General features: G+C 44.7%; 1 protein-coding gene across 1 annotated transcript; it reads right to left on the reverse strand.

The window, feature by feature from the left end:
• Positions 1-21: 21 nt before the first annotated feature.
• Positions 22-20919, reverse strand: SRRD (SRR1 domain containing). The gene is made up of 7 exons (XM_065889511.1): positions 20735-20919; positions 5045-5085; positions 3229-3488; positions 3044-3142; positions 1198-1352; positions 656-701; positions 22-243 (listed from the first exon to the last, which is right to left on the reverse strand). The coding sequence occupies exons 1-7, from the start codon at positions 20917-20919 to the stop codon at positions 22-24; spliced, it is 1008 nt and encodes a 335-aa protein (XP_065745583.1).
• Between the last annotated feature and the right edge of the window lie 1734 nt (positions 20920-22653).

A 22653-nucleotide genomic window follows, 5' to 3' on the forward strand; every position in this document is an offset into this window, starting at 1 on the left:
GCCTCTGCCTCTGCAGACACATCACAGCGGGTTCAAGTCAGTGGCTGAAGGGTCTTCTGTCTTGTTCCTGATGATCTCGAGACCCTCACAGTCCTGGTAATCCGGTTCTTCCCGGAAGGCCCAGGTGTCCGTGGAGAGTTGTGTTAGCTTTTGTACAGGAAACCAGTGGACGGAGGTGTCATTAAATACGTCCGTGTACTGTGAAGTCTGAGGGAATGCCAGCTCCTCCCGTCCTTTCAAAATCTGAGCGGGAAAATTCGAAAGTAAAACAAAACCTTGAGAGTCCCAGTAAGGCCCACCCTCCTGGGTTAGTCCCGTTTTACTATTCACCCCCACCTCCCTCTTTTTTTAAAAAATAAGGAGTAAGGTATTTTAAGTGCTTTGTGCAATGAGTTGGAAGCCCCAAGGGCAGTGCCTACTGCAGACCAGATACTAAGAATAGAGGAAATAATTAAGAAAAAATGAAGCGATGCACTAAAACGTCCTAGCTTTCTGGAACACAGACCCCTCGCGAGAGCTGACGGTGCTGTAACCTCGCTGTGCCTTCGGTTAGCCCCTCGGGAGCTCCCGCTGCTACAGGTGAAGGCAGAATTCTCCAGGGTAATGGAGAGGTATGTATGATGTCCCACCCCAGCCCCTTCACTCAGGCAGATACCTTTGCAACATACGGATAATGTTTCTGCAGAATCCTTGTCAACAACCTAGAACAAAAATTTTTTTAAAAATCTGATTAGGTGGTTTGAAAGTGGTTTCAGAGTGGTTTCATTCAACTTAAGACACAGAAGGGCAAGGTGACTGAAATAGATCAAAAAATCTTTTAAAAATGTGGGATGCAGAGTAGGTTAAATATTTAGTAGAAGGTGTGAACGCCCCAGTCACTGCCCATTTCATCAGGGAAAAATGACAGCAGACACCGAGGCATCGTGAAGCAGGAGGAGGATGAAGAGCAATCAAATGTTTTTTCCCCCATTTTAAAAAGCCGTTTCTGCCTAAGGGAAGGGAGGAATTATTGGCAGAAAGACTCCTTAACTTGCTTCCCAGCTTGACTCAGGGCTGACATCTCCCAGCTCCAACCCCCTGTCCAGGTTCCCATGGAAGAGCCTTTCCACCAAGTGTGAAATGTTTGCTGCTTGCAGGTCAGTCTGAGGAATGGGTTCACCTCAGGGCCTGGTGGCACCTTGGCGTTCCCAGGCTTACCTTTCCTCGAGTCCTCTGAAACTGTTTCCAACGATGACCATCTTGGAAAGGGCATCTATGGACCAGTTCCTCCATAGAAGGTTGTTGTAGAGCGCCGTCCCACAGTGGAGCATGTAAAAGACGGTGGGCTCACCGTACACACTCCGTTTTCCTTCCTGGGGTACAACGTGCACAGGTGTAAACACACTTCTTACAACAAGGTGAGGGAGAGGGAAGGGCAGAGTGATAACGAGCTGTGAGTTCTCACCACCAAAAAATGAAGGTAATTAATTCTGCGTGGTGCTGAAGGATGCGTTAGCTCGCTTGCAATCATCTTACAAAAAAATGCATCAAATCAACTAGTGCACGTTCAACTTACACGTTACGTGTCACCACAGGTCAATGTAGCTGAACAAATGATGAGCTGAGGGGAAGGCGAACTGAAGCATCAAATGGAAAAAAACTACTACATTATCTTGTGGAATAGTTACATAAGCAGTGCACGTGAAATCTATAGGATTATACGGGACTAAAAGTCAAGAAATCATGAAGTCCAGAAAGAACTCGCGTTTACTTAACAAATGCGTGTCCCATGAACGCAGAAGGCTCTGGACTAATGAAGGGGCAGCTTGGGTCCGTGACAGCAGGGCAGGAGGGACAGAGGTCACTGTCCCTCAGGTACTCGTGTTTTCCTGAGTCACTTTCTGCAGATCCCTATCGTAACTCAGTCCTTTTCAAACGTGCCCTGGGGGTCCAGTCACCGCCTCTGGAGAACCTCTGCTCTATGCCATCTCTGCCACCTCTCTGGCGGGAACAAGCCCCCTGGCCCTTGCTGTCTGGCGCCGGCGACCCTAGGCCTCTCTTCTCTCCCTGCAGCTTCCCCAGCCCATAACACACTGGCCGTGGTTCCTGAGCAGCGCCTCCGCCCAGGCTGCCTGCAGTCCTGGCTCTCAGCAAACTCCCGGGAGACCTTCACATCCCAGCTCAGACCCAGGAAGCCTTCCTGGACCCCCGGAAGAGCACAGGTGTCCTCCGTCTCAGTTCCCAGGCGTGGCTCTGCTCGCTGTCCACTCGTCATGCGCCTGTTCACAGCCACGTGCCCTGCAGTGGCGGAGAGCAGCGCCCACCGCCCTCGGGCTCCCCAGAGCTCCCTGCCTCGCACAGAGCAGGCACTCAGAGCTCGGGATGACCTGAGCTGAACCACAGTGTTTTAGGACCCCGCCAACATCAGAGACTGCCTCTCCTCTCAGCTGGGCCTAATTTTCATGTTTCATAATAAAGCAATGAGATGGCGGTTTCAGAACCGAGAGGAACAAAATGATGATTCTGTGATCCTCAAGACAATGCCCGACTAAATGTAGGGGTACCTGCATAGAGTCGCTCCAGCCCTTGGCTTCTGCAGTGATGTTTTTTCCAGAGGTCTCAGAAATCTGAATCCCAGCCTTTTTAGGGGTGCAGGGTAGGCCAAGGACTTAGCCGTAACTCTCAGCCAGGTGCTATGCGTGTGACTGGTCTACGGCTTCCCTCCCCCAGGACAAGGCACGTTCCAACCGGAAGGACCTCGTTTGAGGTGCGGAGACTGTGCCCTCTATTCTCCTGCAGCAACAGTAAATACCAACTAAGCATAAAATTGGGACACAATTCTTAACGAGAATTTTGCACACCTAACGTGTTTGTGCCATTGTGTGATTTTTTTCTTCTGACAGGCACAACATAGGTCCAAACGGGGTAACAGACCAGCCACACACGGACGCCCTGGGGAGGAGGCACCGCTAGTCACAGAGCCTGGCGCCCCGGGACAGGGCCCGGGGTCAGCTTGGTGAGCAGCTGCCCAGCCCTCCCTGCTCCCCTCTCTTACACCACGTACCTCGTTCTCACTGAGAACAACCACACCAAGGGTGCTAAGAACCGCAATTTCCAGCTGGCTAAACAGAGGGTCATACACCCAGCAGTGACTTCTGGGGATCTGCAGAGGGCAAATGGGTGTCTTAGTCAACATCTGTGTGCACAAGACCAAGGAAGGAGACAATAAAGAAGGGTACCAAAATTTACCTGGCACTTCTCCAGAAAGAGAAGCAAAAATGCCAGCTGGTTTCTAGCTATGACGCAGGTGGCGAAGTTCCCAACGCCGTAACACACACACTTCAAACGGCAGGATCCTGTGACAGGGGTCTCTTCTGGGACGGGGCCAGGGGCCACATCTGACTCACCTGGTGATGAGTCGAGATGCAGGTTTCCAAGGGCTTCTGAAAGAGGCCCCACAGGGGCCTTCAGCTGTTCCAGATATTTCCTAAGACACCTGTTGATGGTTTCTGAAAGAGCAGGCCCAGTACAGTCAGAGGGCATGCTCTGACCCTGAGAACCAAATCCTCCATGGACCCAGGGAGAAGAGGAGCAGGCTTGAAAAGGCCAGCTCCTCAGAGAAAAGGGCTGCTGGCCTCGCTCCCAAACGTGCCCGGGACATGCTGCCACGTCCACCCAGAACTGATGGCTGTCAGCTCCCTGGCTACCCACAGCCTACAACTGAAAAGACTTGTTTCCAGCAAAAATCAGGTTTCATTCATGGGCACGGTTTCCATCTAACGCTCATTGTCAACTCATTCTAATTTAATAAGAGGCAGCCAGGTAAATGCAAGTGATGGTCTGAAATACCTACTTTTTTTTTTTACAATAAAAAAGAATAGAGGAGCAGAGCTCTCAAAATGACACTATAAATAACTGGGAATAAGAATATTTAATGTGTAAAAAACTAAAAGAAAAAAAGGTAGGCTGGGGCTTCTAGACAATGAAAAATACTCTGTCTAAATCGTTTCACAGAGTGGTGAGTTCTCGTCTCTCCTCTTATACTGGTACTGAATTTAGCAGAACAAATCTGTACGTAGAACAAAACAAAAAGCAAACAGCCCTATATTCCCATAATAAGATACCAGTTTTGACTTATCAGCAAAGATACATTTAAGTAAGACCCAGGCTAGGAAAGGTTGCACGAAAAGCTGGCTCTTTTCATCCATGCTGGTCAAAGAATCAGTAAAAGCTTTTTTTGGAAAACAACTTGACAGTGGATATCAAGTTGATCACTTCCACCTCTGGGAATATATACTAAGAAGATTACCCTAAATTTGGTAAAAACTTTATGCATAAGGGTGCTCATTGAAAATTTATGTATATTGGGAATTCCCTGGTGGTCCAGTGGTTAAGACTCTGCACTTCCACCGCAGGGGGCAGGGGTTTGATCCCTGGTTGGGGAACTGAGATCCCACATGCTGCATGGTGCGGCTAAAAAAATTCTTTTAATTAAAAACAAATTTTTAAGTTTTGATTACTGTTTAAAAAAAGAAAAATTATGTACAATAAATTTTAAAAAAACAACAAAAAAGGAAACTAAGTGTCCCTCAATAAAAATTACAACTATGGTATATTCACATTGTGTATTATTATTTATGTTGCCACAGATTATGTTTAGGAAGAGAGTATAACAGCAGGGGGTGGGGTCTACAATGTAAAGTCAAGGGGAAGAGCAGGATAAATATAAATTTCAACAACACTGATAATGACAACGAACATTTACTGCCTCCTGTGCAGCAGGCACACACTGTCGTAAGCACTTTACTGAATGCCTCATTTAATATTCAAAATTACACTACAGGATATGCACATTTTCATGTCCATTCCACAGATGAAGAAACTGAGGACCAGAGTTAAGTGCCAAAAGACACACAGTTGTAAGGGGGAAGTCAGAATTAGAACCCAGCATGCACACCACTCTGAAGCAAAACCTCATCCAATGAGAGCTGGATTCCTTGCTTTGCCCACATCCAGGCCCTCCTCCCACCCTGACTGCCTCCAGCCTGAGCCAGATGGTACCCACCTAGTGCTGAACTCCAGAAATCAGAGATAAGCAGGTCCTCCCTGTTGAGAAAAAATGGCGTGGTCATCTCTCATCCCTTTCAGGGCTGCCCTAACAGGGACCTTCCTCCTGGCTGGGATGTGAGGACGGTGGAGCACCCTCAGACACAGAGTCCACCTGTGAGACTGGAGGAGGGTACCAGGTGAATATGGCCAGAGCAGAGCTGCTGGGGCTCAGAGATGGCAGGAGAGAGGGCTTCCTGGAGGAGGCCCCTGACCCCCGGGGACACGTTGGTCTGGGTCTTGGCACACAGGTGCAGCTCCACAATTGGTGGTTAGATGCAGAGATTTAGCCTCTCTGAACTTTAGTTTCCTCATCTCTAAAATAGGGATAAGAACCGCACCCATCACAGAGGGTTACGGTAGGAGTGAAATGGGTTAACACTCAACACGGTGCCTCGTACAGAGCAGGTACTCAATAAATGGCCTTTGTTACTGCAAATAATTCCAAGGTGAAAGTAAAAGGGACAAAACCAAGTGTCTAGGCACAAACCAGAGCAAAACACAGTCAATAATTAATTTAAATGAAATGAATGAATTCTCCAATCAAAAGACATAGAGTTGGTAAATGGATTAAAACACAGGACCCATACCTACAAGAGAATCATTTCTGACATAAGGACACACAGACTGAAAATGAAGGGCTAGGAAAAGATATTCCATGCAAACAAACCAAAAGAAAGCGGGAGAGCTATACTTCTATTAGACAAGATAGACTTTAAAACAGAGACATACAAAAATTTATGGGATGCAGCAAAAGCTATTCTAAGAAGGATGTTCATAGTGATAAGTGGCTTCCTCAAGAAACAAGAAAAGTCTTGGGACTTCCCTGGTGGTGCAGTGATTAAGAATCCGCCTGCCAACGCAGGGGACACGGGTTTGAGCCCTGGTCTGGGAAGATCCGACATGCCACGGAGCAACTAAGCCCGTGTGCCACAACTACTGAGCCTGTGCTCTAGAGCCCACGGGCCACAACTACTGAAGCCCGCACGCCTAGAGCCTGTGCCCCACAGCAAAGAGTAGCTCCCCCTCATTGCAACTAGAGAAAGCCCACGTGCAGCAGCTAAGACCTAATGCAGGCAAAAATTAAATGAATAAATACATTAAAAAAAAAAAAAAAGAATCCACTTGCCAATGCAGGGGATACAGGTTCAAGCCCTGGTCCGGGAAGATCCCACGTGCCACAGAGCAACTAAGCCTGTGTGCCACAACTACTGAGCCCACGTGCCACAACTACTGAGCCCACGCGCCACAACTACTGAAGCCCACATGCATAGAGCCCGTGCTTCGCAGCAAGAGAAGCCACCGCAATGAGAAGCCTGCACACCACAACGAAGAGTAGCCCCTGCTGTCCGCGACTAGAGAAAGCCCGCACGCAGCAACAAATACCCAGTGCAGCCAAAAATAAATAAATGAAATAAATTTATATTAAAAAAAAAAGATCAGAGCAGAAATGAAGGAAATAAAGACTAAAAAGACAATAGAGAAGATCAATAAAACCAAGAGCTGGTTGGTTTTTTTTTTGCGGTACGCGGGCCTCTCATTGTTGTGGCCTCTCCCGTTGCGGAGCACAGGCTCCGGATGCACAGGCTCAGCGGCCATGGCTCACAGGCCTAGCCACTCCGCAGCATGTGGGATCTTCCCGGACCAGGGCACGAATCCGTGTCCCCTGCATCAGCAGGTGGACCCTCAACCACTGTGCCACCAGGGAAGCCCAAGAGCTGGTTCTTTGAAAAGATAAAAATTGACATACTGTTAGCTAGACTCACCAAGAAAAAAAAAAAACAGGGCTGGTCCAGGAAGATCGTGAAAGAGACATAACAACTGATACCATAGAAATGAAAGAGAAGACGTATAACAACTGATACCATAGAAATATAAAGGATCATAAAGACCACTCGGAACAATTACATGCCAACAAACTGGACGACCCAGAAGAAATGGATAAATTCCTAGAAATATATAACCTTCCAAGACTGAATCATGAAGAAATAGAAAACCTGAACAGACTGATTACTAGTAAGGAGGTTGAATCAGTAATCAAAAAACTCCCGGGCTTCCCTGGTGGCGCAGTGGTTGAGAGTCAGCCTGCTGATGCAGGGGACACGGGTTCGTGCCCCGGTCCGGGAGGATCCCACATGCCGCGGAGGGACTGGGCCCGTGGGCTGTGGCCGCTGGGCCTGCACGTCCGGAGCCTGTGTTCCGCAACGGGAGAGGCCACAGCAGTGAGAGAGACCTGCATACCGCAAAAAAAAAAAAAAAAAAAACTCCCAACAAACAAAAGTCCAGGACCAAATAGCTTCACTGGTGAATTCTACCAAATATTCAAAGAAGAATTAATACTGATCTTTCTCAAGCTCTTCTAAAAATAGAGGAGGAGGGAACACTTCCAAACTCATTTTATAAGGCTAGCATAACCCTAGCAAAACCAGACAAGGATGCCATAAGGAAAGGAAATTACAGGCCAATACCCCTGACGAACACAGATACAAAAATGCTCATCAAAAATATTAGCAAACCAGGGACTTCCCTGGTGGTCCAGTGATAGGGAATCCGCCTTACAAGGCAGGGGACACATTCCCTGGTCAAGGAACTAAGATCCCACATGCCGCGGCGCAACTGGGCCCGTGCGCCACAACTACTGAACTGGCACACCTCAACTAGAGCCCGCGTGCTGCAAACTACAGAGCCCCTGTGCTTTGGAGCCCGCAGCCACAACTAGAGAGACAAAACCCACACACAACGAAGGGCCTGCACACCACAAAGAAAGGTCCTGCATGTCTTAATGAAGATCCTGTGTGCCGCAACTAAGACCCAATGCAGCCAAAAAATAAATTAATAAATCTTTTAAAAAACTTAGCAAACCGCATTCAAAAAGACATTAAAAGGATCATACACCACGATTAAGTGCGATCCAATATTCCAGGGATGCAAGGTTGGCTCAACATCTGCATATCAGTCAGCGTAACGCATCACATTAACAAAATGAAGGATCAAAATCACATGGTCATATCAATAGATGCAGAAAAAGCATTTGACAAAATTCAACCTCCATTTATGATAAACACTCTGAACACGGCAGGTATAGAGGGAACATAACATGATAAAGGCTATATACATATGGCTTTTTCACTGGAGAGCAAGCCTTTGTTATGAAGAATGCTCTGGATGTATTTTAAATGGTTAGTTTTCCCCTCCCTCTGCCAGAGGCACCAGGTGATTTTTCTTGGCTCTTCACTGTAAGACCCTGGTTGGGTTCCTGCAGGTAAAGCCCAGGTAAGTTTGGGGGTGCTCCTAGGACTGAAGCCCCCAGAAGTCTCTCAGAGACTCTCACACTAGTCCTCACTCAGCTTCCAGGAATTCATCAAAATGATCATTGAAGTGTCCTCACCAGTTTATGGCTCTAGTGGCTTCTGCTTCAGAAGTATGACACAGTGGGACAGCTTTCCCAATCAACAGGAGAACACTGATAGCTGTTCAGAATTTGTGAAGTCTGATGCTTGCTCAGTGGCAGCTTTGCTTCCTCTGAATCCTAAAAATGGCCTTGCCCTTCAAGAGAAACTAAGTCTTTCAAAGCTGCATTGATTGCCCTTTATCTCCTTGTGTTTGCAGTTCTTGTACCTATCATCAGAATAGTGGCAGGAGATGAGTAAGTTAAAGGAGCATATGTATAATGCATAAGCAGAAATTATGTCTCTGGGGGGAAAAAGTGCATTTGGAACAGGAAATAAAAGGAGAAGTGAAACTACTGAATAATATCACTAATGATTTCAGGCTAAAAGATTGGGAACATTCTCAGACATTGAAAAATATCACTTTAATTCAAGGTCCTCCTGGACCCTCAGGTGAAAAAGGAGAGAGAGGTCTCACTAGAGGTGGTGGTCCACGAGGCATTCCAGGTCCAATAGGTCCACAAGGTCCTAAAGGTGACTGGAGACCAACTGGCTTTCCTGGAAGTTGAGGATTCCCAGGACCAATGGGGAAGACAGGGAGGCCAGTGCCCTTTTAAGATCAGGTGGGTTGGCAACTACTGAAGCCCGCGTGCCTAGAGCCCGTGCTCCACAACAAGAGAAGCCACTGCAATGAGAAGCCCGCGCACCGCAACGAAGAGTAGCCCCCGCTCGCCGCAACTAGGGAAAGCCCGCACGCAGCAATGAAGACCAAACACAGTACACACACACAAAAAAATACATCTACGTGAGGAATAATTCTCACAGAATACCTACTGAATGCTGGCAGAAGACCTCAGACTGCTAAAAGAGAAAGAAAATCTCCACGTAACCAGGTAGGATGAAAGGGAAAAAAAAGAAAGTGAGAACGGAATCAGGACAGAACCTGTGCCCCTGGGAAGGAGCTGTGAATGAGGAAAGGTTTCTACAACCTGGGAAGCCCCCTCACCGGTCGGGAGATTGGCCAGGACAGACAGAGAGCTTCAGAGCCTTGGGGAGAACACAGCAGCTGGTTTGTGGCAGACAGAGGACTTCACAGACGGTCAGTGCCGTTGCCCTGCACTCCCCAGCCTGAGATGTGCATCTGCCGGCAGAGGCAAGGGCTGGGTGCTGGAACCTGGGCTTCAATCAGACCCTGAGAGAGGGCTGGGGGTGGCTGTGTGGAAAAAAGCTCGGGGCGGGGGCGTGAGGGGCTGGAATCTGTGTGACCACAACTGAGGGTGTATGCAGAGGAAGCCCAGACCACCTTAGAGGCCAGGTGACATTGTTTGGGGGGTGTGACAGGGGAGGGGCGGGACCCACCACTGTAGCCTTTTTCCCTGTGTGCGCGTTCGCAGAGGGCAGGACACTGCATGGGTTCCGGGGGCAGTCGTGAGCTGCCGCTGCCACCCACCCAGACGCCAGGAGCGGTTGAGAGCCGCCTCCGCTCCCACTGTGTGCTCGGGGGGTGCGCCTAAGCCAACACTGCCACCAAGAACCCCAGGACCGGGCATCAGCCACCACACATCTGCACACCCCTATCAAGGGGACAATGCCTAGCACACGCCGAAGAAAGAGGCGACAAGCATCCATACTAAAAACAACCCTTGCACCAAACATATGAACACCCCACAAGCTACACAGGGACGCCTCCACATATAAATAGCCCTCCGAGACCACAGTAGACAACTGCTTCTCCTAAACTCACAGAGTAAGAGAAATGTAAGTAAAATGAAGAAGCAGAGGAACAACTCCCAGTTAAAAGACCAAGAGAATTCCCCTGAGAGAACAATGAAGCAGACCTCTTCAGTCTAACAGACACCTATTCCAAAAATGGGATAATGAAAATACGGAAGGAATTAAGAAAGGCTATTGACAGAAATGCAGAGTACTGTAAAACTATAAAGAGGAACCAAGAAAAATTAGAAAACTCATTTACAGATATGAAAGCTGACAGAAAGGCAATGAACAGCAGAATAAATAATGCAGAAGAACGAATAAGTGACCTTGAAGATAGAATAATGGAAATCACCCAATCAGCACAACAGACAGAAAGCCAAATGAAAAAAAAGAAAGCAACATAAGAGACCTACAGGATAATATACAGCATGCATAACAGGGATTCCAGAAGGGGAAGAAAGAGACAAGGGGATCGAAAATGAATTCGAAGAAATTATGGCTGAAAACTTCCCAAACCTAAAGAAGGAAACAGGGGCTTCCCTGGTGGCGCAGTGGTTAAGAATCCGCCTGCCAATGCAGGGGACACAGGTTCGAGCCCTGGTCCAGGAAGATCCCACATGCCGTGGAGCAGCTAAGCCCATGCACCACAACTACTGAGCCTGCGCTCTAGAGCCTGCAAGCCACAGCTGCTGAGCCCACGTGCCACGACTACTAAGCCTGTGCCTAGAGCCCGTGCTCTGCAACAAGAGAAGCCATGACAATGAGAAGCCCGTGCACCACAACTAGAGAAAGCCCACCCACACGCAGCGACGAAGACCCAACACAGCCAAAAATAAATAAATTAAATAAATAAATTTAAAAAAACAAAGAAGGAAACAGATATCCAGGTACAGGAAGCACAGAGGGTCCCAAACAAGACAAACCCAAACAGACCTACACCAAGACATATAATAAAAATGGAAAAAAGTTAAAGAGAAAGAGAGGATTCTAAAGGCAGCAAGAGAAAAACAAAGAGTTAATTACAAGGGAACACTACTATAAGGCTATCAGTCAATTTCTCTACATAAATGTTGCAGGCCAGAAGGAAGTGGCAAGATATATTCAAAGTCCTGAAAGGGAAAAATCTGCAACCTAGGATACTCCACCCAGCAAGATTATCATTTAGAACAGAAGGAGAGATACAGAATTTCTCAGACAAGCAAAAACTAAAAGAATACTAAACCTATCCTAAAGGAAATATTGAAAGGTCTTCCCTAAATAGAAAAGAAGTAAGAATATATAGGAAAGAAAAAATCACAATGGGAAAGTAAATCACTTAAATAAGCCAGTACACAGATTAAAAAAAAAAATCAAAAAATTTCTGTGACAGTGATGATAACCACAGTGAACAGCAAAAGGATGAACGTGAAGATGTAACAGAGGACATCAAAATCATAAAATGCGGGGAAGAAGAGTAAGAAAATGCTGATTTTTTTTCCTTAGAAAGTGTTTGAGCCTATATGAGTACCAGTCTAAGACAAGTAGATATAGGAAGGGGGTAACATACATGAAAAACAGGGTAACCACAAATCAAAAACATACAATAGATTCACAAAAACCAAAAAGAAGAGAACATAAACATAATACAAAAGAAAATCATCAAGCCACAAAAGGAAAAATGAAAAGGACAAAGAAGAAACATAAAATCAATGGGAAAACAAGGTTTAAAATGGCAATAAATACATATCTATCGATAATTATCTTAAATGTCAATGGACTAAATGCTCCAATCAAAAGACAGAGTGGCAGACTGGATTTTTTTTTTAAAAAAGAGCCTATAATATGCTGCCTACAAGAGAGACCCACTTAGGGCAAAGGACACACACCGGTTGAAAAGCAGAGGTTGCAATACTCATATCACACAAAATAGACTTTAAAACAAAGGCCATAAAGAAAGATAAAGAAGGACACTATATAATGATAAAAGGATCAATACAAGAAAAGGATTTTAAACTCATCAACATATATGCACCTAACATAGGCACACCCAAATACATAAAACAAATACTAACAGACATAAAGGGAGAAACTGACAGTAATACAATAATAGTAGGAGACTTTAACACCTCACTCACATCAATGGACAGATCTTCTACACAGAAAATCAAGGCAAGAGAGATCCTAAACACAGAAAATGTTAGACTTAATTGATATTTTTAGGACATTACATCCAAAAAAAACCCCAGAATACACATTCTTTTCAATTGCACATGGAACATTCTCTAGGATTGACCACATACTAGGGCACAAAACAAGCCTCAACAAATTTAATGGTGCAGAAATTATGTCAAGCATCTTTTCTGACCACAAAAGCATGAAACTGGAAATTAACCACAGAAAAAGAAATGAGAATAAAATGATTACATGGAGACGAAACAACGTACTACTAAAAAAACAAGCGGTCAATGATGAAATCAAAGAAGAGATTTAAAAATACCTTGAGACAAATGAAAATGAAAACACAACCATACAAAATCTATGTGATGCAGCAAAAGCAGTTCTTAGAGGGAAGTTCATAGAGATACAGGCCTTCCTCAAAAAACAAGAAAAATCTCAAACAACCTAACCTACAACCTAAAAGACTTATAAAAAGAACAAACAAAACCTAAAATCAGCAGAAGGAAGGAAATAATAAAGATCAGAGAGGAAATAAATAAAATAGAGATTAGAAAAACTCAGTAAAACCAAGAGCTGGTTCTTTGAAAGGATAAACAAGACTGACAAACCTCTGGCCAGGCTCAACAAGAAGAAAAGAGAGAGAACACAAATCAACAAAATAAGAAATGAAAAACAAGACATAACAACTGCTATGGCAGAAATACAAAAAACCATAAGGGAATACTATGAACAATTATATGCCGACAAATTCGACAACCTAAAGAAATGGATAAGTTTCCAGAAACATAGAGCCCACCAGAACTGAATCAAGAAGAAATAGATAATTTGAACAGACTGATCACTAGATGTGAAATAGAATCTGTAATTTTAAAACTCCCTACAAACAAAATGCAGGACCACATGGCTTCACAGGTGAATTCTACCAAACATACAAAGAAGAACTTATACCAGTCCTTCTCAAACTCTTCCAAAAAAAATGAAGAGGAGGGAAAACTCCCAAAGACATTTGATGAAGCCACCATCACTCTGATACCAAAACCAGACAAAGACACCACCAAAAAAAAGAAAATGACAGACCAATATCTTTGATGAATATAGATGCAAAAATTCTCAACAAAATATTAGCAAACTGAATCCAACAACACATAAAAAAGATGGGCTTCACTGGTGGCGCAGTGGTTAAGAATCCGCCTGCCAATGCGGGGGACACGGGTTCGAGCCCTGGTCCGGGAAGATCCCACATGCCGTGGAGCAATTAAACCCGTGCACCACAACTACTGAGCCTGCGCTCTAGAGCTCACGAGCCACAACTACTGAAGCCCACGCGCCTAGAGCCTGTGCTCTGCAACAAGAGAAGCCACCGCAATGAGAAGCCAGCACACCACAACGAAGAGTAGTCCCCGCTTGCCGTAACGAGAGAAAGCCCGCGCGCAGCAACGAAGATCCAACGCAGCCGTAAATAAATAAATAAATAAATTTATAAAAAAAAAAAAAAAAAAAAAAAAAAAAAAGATGGGCTTCACTGGTGGCGCAGTGGTTAAGAATCCGCCTGCCAAGGCAGGGGACATGGGTTCAAGCCCTGGTCTGGGAAGATCCCACATGCTGCAGAGCAACCAAGCCCATGTGCCACAACTACTGAGCCTGTGCTTTAGAGCCTTCAAGCCACAACTACTGAGCCCACGAGCCACAACTACTGAAGCCCGCGTGCCGAGAGCCCGTGCTCTGCAACAAGAGAAGCCACCGCAATGAGAAGCCCACGCACTGCAACGAAGAGTAGCTCCTGTTCGCCGCAACTAAAGAAAGCCCGCGTGCAGCAACAAAGACCCAACACAGCCAATAAATAAATAAATAAAATTAATTTAAAAGAAGATCATACACCACAACCGAGGTTCATCCCAAGTTCACGAGGATGGTTCAACATATGCAAATCAATCAGTGTGATACACCACATCACCAAAAAGAAAAGATAAAAACCACATGATCATCTCAATAGACACAGAAAAAGCATTTGACAAAATTCAACATCCATTCATGAAAAAAACTCTTACTGAAGTTGTTATGTATAGAGGGGAACACATCTCAATATAATAAAAGCTAGTTATGACAAACCCCCAGCCAATATAATATTAAATGGTGAAACGCTGAAAGCCTTCCAGCTAAAATCTGGAAGAAGACAAGGATGCCCACTCTCACCTTTTCTATTTAACACAGTATTGTAAGTCCTGGTCACAGGAATCAGACATGAAAAAGAAATGAAAGGTATCCAAATTGGAAAGGAAGAGGTAAAATTGTCATTATATGCAGATGATATGACACTATATATAGAAAACCCTAAAGACTCCATAGAGAAACTACGAGACCTGATAAACGAATTCAACAAGGTAGCAGGATACGTGATTAACATACAGAAACTGGCTGCATCTCTTTACACCAACAATGAAATTCAGAAAGGGAATGAAAAAAAAAAACACCTTGTAAAATCGCACCCCCAAAAATAAAATACTTAGGAATAAACCTGACCAAGGAGGTAAAAGACTTATACGCCAAGAACAATAAAACATTAATAAAGGAAACTGAAGATGACTCAAAGAAATGGAAAGATATCCCATGCTCTTGGATTGGAAGAATATTGCTAAAATGGCCATACTACCCAAAGCAATCTACAGATTTAATGCATCCCTATCAAATTACCCATGATATTTTTTCACAGAACTAGATCAAATAATCCTGAAATTCATATGGAACCATAAAAGACCCAGAATTGCCACAGCAATCCTGAAGAAAAAGAACAAAGCAGAAGGCATAACCTTCCCAGAGTTCAGACAATACTGAAAAGTTACAGTAATCAAAACAGACCTATGGATCAATGGACCAGAATAGAGAACCCAGAAATAAACCCACATACCTACGGGCAACTAATATTTGACAAAGGAGGCAACAATATACAATGGGAAAAGGCAGTCTCTTCAGCAAATGGTGTTGGGAAAGTTGGACAGCCGCATGTAAATCAATGTAGTTAGAACACACCCTCTCACCATAAACAAAAATAAACTCAAAATGGCTTAAAGACTTAAATATAAGACATGACACCATAAAACTCCCAGAAAATATCACAGGCAAAACATTCTCTGACATAAATTGTACCAATGTTTTCTTAGGTCAGTCTGCCAAGACAACAGAAACAAAAGCAAAAATAAACAAATGGGACCTAATCAAACTTATAAGCTTTTGCATAGCAAAGGAGACGATAAACAAAATGAAAATACAACCTACAGAATGGGAGAAAATATTTGCAAACAATGCAACCAACAAGGTCTTAATTTCCAAAATATATAAGCAGCTCATACAACTCAACAACAAAAAACCAAACAACCCAATCAAAAAATGGGCAGAAGACCTAAACAGACATTTCTCCAAAGAAGAAATACAGATGGCCAACAGGCACATGAAAAGATGCTCATCATTGCTAATTATTAGAGAAATGCAAATCAAAACTAGAATGAGGTACCACCTCACAGCGGTCAGAATGGCCATCATTAAAAAGTCTACAAATAATAAATGCTGGAGAGGATGTGGAGAAAAGGCAACCCTCCTACACTGTGGGTGTGTTGGTGGTAAGTAAGTTGGTGCAGCCACTGTGGAAAACAGTATGGAGGTTCCTCAGAAAACTTAAAATATAATTACCATATGAGCCAGCAATCCCACTCCTGGGCATATATCCGGACAAAACTCTAATTCAAAAAGATACATGTGGGGGCTTCCCCGGTGGCGCAGTGGTTAAGAGTGTGCCTGCCAATGCAGGGGACAAGGGTTCAAGCCCTGGTCCGGGAAGATCCCACATGCCATGGAGCAACTAAGCCCATGCACCACAACTACTGAGCCTGCGCGCCACAACTACTGAAGCCTGCACGCCTAGAGCCCGTGCTCTGCAACAAGAGAAGCCACCGCAATGAGAAGCCCGTGAACTGCAACGAAGAGTGGCCCCTGCTCTCCACAACCAGAGAAAAGCCCGTGTGCAGCAACGAAGACCCAACACAGCCAAAAATAAAATACATAAATTTATAAAAAACAAAACCAAAAAGATACACGCACCTCTATGTTCATAGCAGCACTATGTACAATAGCCAAGACATGGAAACAACCTAAATGTCCATCGACAGATGAATGGATAAAGAAGATGTGGTGCGTATATACAATGGAATACTCCTCAGCCATAAAAAAGAATGAAATAATGCCATTTGCAGCAACATGGATGCAACTAGAGATTATCATACTAAGTGAAGCAAGTCAGAAAGAGAAGGACAAATACCATATGATATCACTTATATGTGGAATCTAAAATATGACACAAATGAACCTACCTATAAAACAGAAACAGACTCATGGACATAGAGAACAGACTGGTGGTTGCCAAGGGGACGAGGGTTGGGAGAGGGCTGGAGTGGGAGGTTGGGGTTAGCAGATGTAAGCTTTTATATATAGAATGGATAAACACCAAGTTCCTACTGTATAGCACAGGGAACTATATTCAATATCTTATGATAAACCATAATGGAAAAGAATATTTAAAAAAAGAATGTGTGTATATGTATAACTGAATCATTTTGCTGTACAGCAGAAACTAATACAACATTGTAAATCAACTATACTTCAATAAAAAATATTTATCAGAAAAAAAAGAAAACAATCTCATGTACAATTGCATCAAAAAGAATAAAGTACCTAAGAATATATTTAGCTAAGGAGGTGAAAGACCTGTATACTGAAAATTACAAGACATTAAGAAACTGAAGAAGACACAAATAAATGGAAAGCTATCCCTGCTCAGGGATTGGAATTAATATTGTTAAAATGTCCATACTACCCAAAGCAATTTACAGATTCAATGCAATCCCTATCAAAATTCCAATGGCATTTTTAATGAAATAGGACAATCCTAAAATTTGTATGGAACCACAAAAGACCTCAAATGGCCAAAGTAATCCTGAGAAAGAAGAACAAAGCTGGAGGCATCATATTCTCTAATTTCAAATTCTATTACAAAGCTATATTAATTAAAACAGTATGGTTCTGGCTTAAAAACAGACACACAGATCAATGGAACAGAATGGAGAGCAGAGATAAAAACCCATGCATCTATGGTCAATTAATTTATGACAAAGGAGCCAAGAATATACAAAGGAAAAGACAGTCTCTTTAATAAATAGCGTTTGGAAAAATCAACAGCCACATATACCACTATCTTACACCATACACAAAACTTAACTCAAAATGGATTTAAGACTTAAATATAAGACCTGAAACCATAAAACTCTTAGAAGAAAACACAGGCAGTAAACTCCTTGACATAGGTATTGGCGATGATTTTTTATTTTTTATTTTAGTTTTATTTTTTTGGCGATGATTTTTAAAAATCTGACACCAAAAGTAAAAGCAACAAAAGCAAGAATAAACAAGTGGAACCACATCAAACTAAAAAGCTTCTGCACAGCAAATGTAATCATTGACAAAATGAAAAGGTAACATACTGAATGGGAGAAAATATTTGCAAATCATATACCTGATAAGGGGTTAATATCCAAAACATAAAGAATTCACACAACTCAATACCAAAAAACCCCAAACAATCCAATTAAAATATGGGCAGAAGATCTGAATACACATTTTTCTGAAGAAGACATATAGATTGCCAACAGGTTCATGAAAACATGCTCAACATAATTAATCAGTAGGGAAGTGCAAATCAAAACCACCATGAGTTACCACCTCATACCTGTTAGAACGGCTGTATCAAAAAGACAAGAAATAGTAAGTGTTGGTGAGGATGTGGAGGAAAGGGGAACCCTGGTGCCCCACTGGTGGAAATGTCAATTGGTGCAGCTACTATAGAGAACAGTACGAGGTTCCTCACAAAGTTAAAAACAGAACTACCATTTGAGCCAGCAATTCCACTTCTGGGTATTTATCCAAAGAAAATGAAAACACTGACTTGAAAATATACATGCACCCCCATGTTCACTGCAGCACTATTTATAATAGCCAAGATGTGGAAACCACCTTTGTGTTCATCACGGATGAATGGATAAAGAAACCGTGATATATATATATATATATATATATATATATATATGTATATCACACACATACTATACTTATATATATGTAGTGGAATATTATTCATTCATAAAAGAATGAAATCTTGCCATTTGTGACAACATGGATGGACCTTGAGGGCATTATGCTAAGTGAAATAAGTCAGAGAAAGGCAAATACTGTATCCCACTTATATGAGGAATATAACAAACACACACGAAGCTCACAGATGCAGAGAATAGACTGGTGGTTGCTAAGAGTGGGGGGGAGGGGGGTGGCGCTGTGAAACAGGTGAAGGGGGTCCCAAAGGTACAAACTTCTAGTTATAAAATAAATCAGTCATGGGGATGTAATGCACAGCACTGTGACTTCAGTTAAAAATACTGTATGGTGTACTTGAGAGTTGCTAAGACAGATCTTAAGCTCTCATCACAAAAAAAAAAATTGAAAGAAAAAAAAAAACTGAACTTGTTGGATTTGAACCGACAAGCCAGAAGCCAGTGTTCAGGGGACTCAGAGAGGAGACAGAATTGAAGAGGCTGCCCTCAGGTTCTGCCCAGAGGGTAAAGGAGGGCTGTAACGTACAGGGAGTGCTTTGTAAACTGGTGAGTGTGTGCACAGGAGAACAGCGTGTAAAGTGCTGGGCTCTTCTCTACTCAGGGCAATGGGGACTGCACCACACCTGGGGCTACAGGGAGAAGCAGGGAGTTCCAGGGGATACTGAAGAAGCTGAAGAGGAATAACAGTGTCAGGACACCTCTTAAGATATCTCCAAGCCCCGAGGCACACTCACTCTCAATGGCATCACCTGAGATCCTAGAAAAAGTCACTGATGCTTTTTTTTTCAGGCTCAGTCACCACTGACTCTAGGCCCTAATTCTGGGGGAGGGGAATACATAAAATTAGTCTCATTTCTCTCAGTTGTGAAGGTCCTTCAGCTGTTGATCCGAAGAAGCACTAACAAAAGCTATTATTGATTGAGCCCTTAAAGGACTGAAAATAAAGGGACAATGCTGAATAACGAAAGTAGGTAACATTTATTGAGTGCTTCCTGGGTGTCAGGCACTGTTCTAAGTGCTATTGATGGGGTTCAGGGCAGGCTGATCCCCAATATGCCACCGTGGCATGTTGATTATCTGGAATTATAGTTACTTGAGAAACATTCACTGCAAGAACACTTTGACCCTACTTTGTTCCCCTGAAGGCAGGAAATAAATCTCCCATATGAAAGGATCCTCAAATACCAGGAGAATAGAAGGCATCTTTATCGCCAGAGATACATGAGTCAAGGCTAAGGACGCTTTATAAACACACTTTGTTACTTCATGAACTTGCTACCCTAAGTCCAAGCCCCTCTGTTTTCTCACAAATAATTTTTTCCTTGTCTGAAAGATATAAAAGGTGCCTGATTTGGCCACTTTCTTGGGTGCCATGTTATTATGGGACTCCTGCACATTCCTGATGAAATTTGGTTTTCCCTCCTGTTAACCTGTCTTGTGTCAATTTTCTTATTAGACCAGCCAAAAGAACCTAGAAGGGTAGAGGAAAAACTTTTCCTCCCCAACACTATGTAAGGTACACAGCAAGGCACGGAGCGACGATGGCGGGAGGGGTGGGATAAACCAGAATAACGGAGAGCTTTTAAGCACAGGTTTTGAAGTTACCGAAGACATGGGTTTGAAACCTGGTTCCACACATTACCTACTATGTTTCTCTGAGAATGGGCGCCCTGCCAGGATCCTAGCGTGGCTGAGATGTTCATTCTGACAAAAAGTGTGTAGAGAGCTCAAGCCAGAGCCAGGCACGGAGCAGCTCCTCAATTAACGCGTGATGATAATGGTGAAGATGACAATCACGTGTGCAGGCTGCGGCCACGGTGTGAGCAAAACCGCTAATAACCAACATTAACATAATATTAACACCAAACACTGGTACTGCGCGTACCACACGCCAGACACTGTTGGGGATGGTAAACCATTGACTAATTCACTGAATCCTCAAAACAAGCCTATATAGGTACTATTTCCACGTCCATCTCACAAATGAGAAAACTGAGGCACAAAGATTACATACCTTGCCCAAGGTCACGCAGCTACAACTGCAATAAGAGGAATGACAAACTTTACTGAGCGCTTACTATGCTCCAGTCTGTAATGAGCTCTTTACCTCCGTTAAATCCTACCATAACCCTTAAAGAGTTTGTAGTTATTCCCACTTTACAGATGGCGAGACTGGGGCTTGGGGAAGTTCCCACGGACGTGAAGATTCGGACCCAGGACCTAGCCCGTACTCACCTGGCTTCCTGGATGCGACGAAGCACGTCTCCGCCGTCCACCTCGGCCTGGGCTCCCGGGTCCCGGGCCGCCGCCGCCGCCGCCACCGCCTCCCTACGCCGCGGACGCATAGCCGCCGAGCGCCTTCTCCGACGAGACGCCGCCTGCCAGGCTTCCAGCGCCGCCGCCGCCGCCGCCGCCGCCATTGGTCTCTGACGTCATCGGCGCGCGCCAGCTCTGCGGGAACTTTAGGGGGCGGTAAGCGCAGGTGGCGCGTGACCCTGGGGCCTCTCCGCCGCGCGCGTAGGTATCGAGCGGGAGTCGCTGGGACCTCAGGGTACCGAGTCCCGAGCCTTGATCCCGTATCCCCGGGCTGCCTGGCTACTCCGGCGGGTGGGCGGCGCCCGGGGGCGCGGGGACACCAAAGGGCGGAACCCCGGCCGAGAGCGCCTTTTGGCGGCCCCTCCGCGCTGCGCCGCGGCCCCGATTGATCCCCGCACCTTTGCCCACCAGTCCCAGCCCCCTGGAGCTGAGGCCAGACACTTCCCACTGCTGCCGGCGGTTACCGATCGCTTTCATTAGCGCCCCTTTTCCTGCTCTGCTGACACACTGAGGCCACTTCCTACACCATCACCACCACCCACAGGCCTCTGCCGGCCACGTCTCGACTCCCCCGATCGTTACTGCCACTTCCCAGGCCAGAGCCTTCTCTGGCCACATCCCAACACTTGCCCTGTCCCCGACGGACCATTAGCGGCTTCTTCTGGACCTTTCAGAGTTAAGCGAGTGAACCCTGGCAGTGTAGGGCCCAGTCCTATGGGAAGAAGGGATGGGCGTTTCAGATTGCAGTCCTTGGTTCCACGGGCTTAGATGCCGCCTCCACAGGCACCCGAATATGAATATGACCCTAGGGAGGCCCACCCCAAGGTATCCAGAGCTGAGAAAAGACAGAGGTTTTACAGGCCATCAAAGATTCGGTGGTGTCCTCTCTAGGGACTTCCCTCTACGAGAGGAGCTTAAAAAACCTCTCTTGTGTTCCCAGGAGGATGGCAGATGGTGAGCAAGCTTTCGAAACCATGTTGCTGGGGACATTAAGCTTGGAGAAAGTGACAGTAGGGATACAGTTTTGAAGTGACCAAAGGGTTGACTTGTGGAAGGATGAGACCTTGTTTTGTTTTCCTGGAGAGTGTGTGGAGGTTACTGCGAGGCCAGTTTCAGCTTGGTGGAAGGATAAATTGAACACTGAGAACTGCCTGTCTCTGGAGGGAGTAAGCAGGAGCCAGTCCAGGTAGTTTTTGAAGGAGAGTAAGGATTAGAGTGTGTGATGCCAGCGTCCCTTCTGAGCCTGAAATTTCTTGATACTCTGAGTTCTCTTTCCTCTTGTGGGAGTTTGAAAGCCGCTTGTTAAATTCTCTTTTTGACTTTTGGAAACTTGCCCAGCTCTGGGATTCTACATGTTAAGATTAATTTTGGGCTGTCAAGGTGACAGTTCCTTAATTTGAGTTCCATTATTACTACACCAACCGCCTTATTTGTACAGCTGTCCTTGACACCCAGAGCTTTTTCACACCGGTTATTTAATTCTATCTTCTGTGTGATATCTCTCTTCACATTAACTCTGGGACTTACTCTGAAGTTTTGCTCCCCTCACTTTTGGATTTTGAAGCACACTTTTCAGCTTTCTGGAAAACTCTTTTGAAGCGTTACCATTTGCTTAACCCTGCTGGGTCACATGCTCACCCATGGGATTCTGAAATAATCTATTCCTTGTGTTTATTTTAGGGTCAGGGGACTGATGTTTGAACGGAAAGCTTCAAAACTTTTTAAAGAAACCTTCAGAATGGCTTTGAACCCGACAAGCTAGACATCGCTTCAGAGCACCGCCTTCAGCATGCATCTGCCCTGTCGGGCTTCCCTGGCAAAGGGGTCGTTCTTTGAAG

This window comes from Phocoena phocoena, chromosome 13 (genome assembly GCF_963924675.1).
Source record: "Phocoena phocoena chromosome 13, mPhoPho1.1, whole genome shotgun sequence".
Taxonomy (NCBI): Eukaryota; Metazoa; Chordata; class Mammalia; order Artiodactyla; family Phocoenidae; genus Phocoena; species Phocoena phocoena.

Bases quoted from the DNA above. Each gene is read 5' to 3' on its own strand.
- SRRD (XM_065889511.1), bottom strand. From the start codon at position 20,919: ATGGCGGCGGCGGCGGCGGCGGCGGCGCTGGAAGCCTGGCAGGCGGCG. The intron at 1,353-3,043 runs GTACGTGGTGTA...GTTGTACCCCAG, and splicing joins TTGTTCTCAGTGAGAACGAG to GAAGGAAAACGGAGTGTGTA. The intron at 702-1,197 runs GTAAGCCTGGGA...TTTTTGTTCTAG, and splicing joins TTCAGAGGACTCGAGGAAAG to GTTGTTGACAAGGATTCTGC.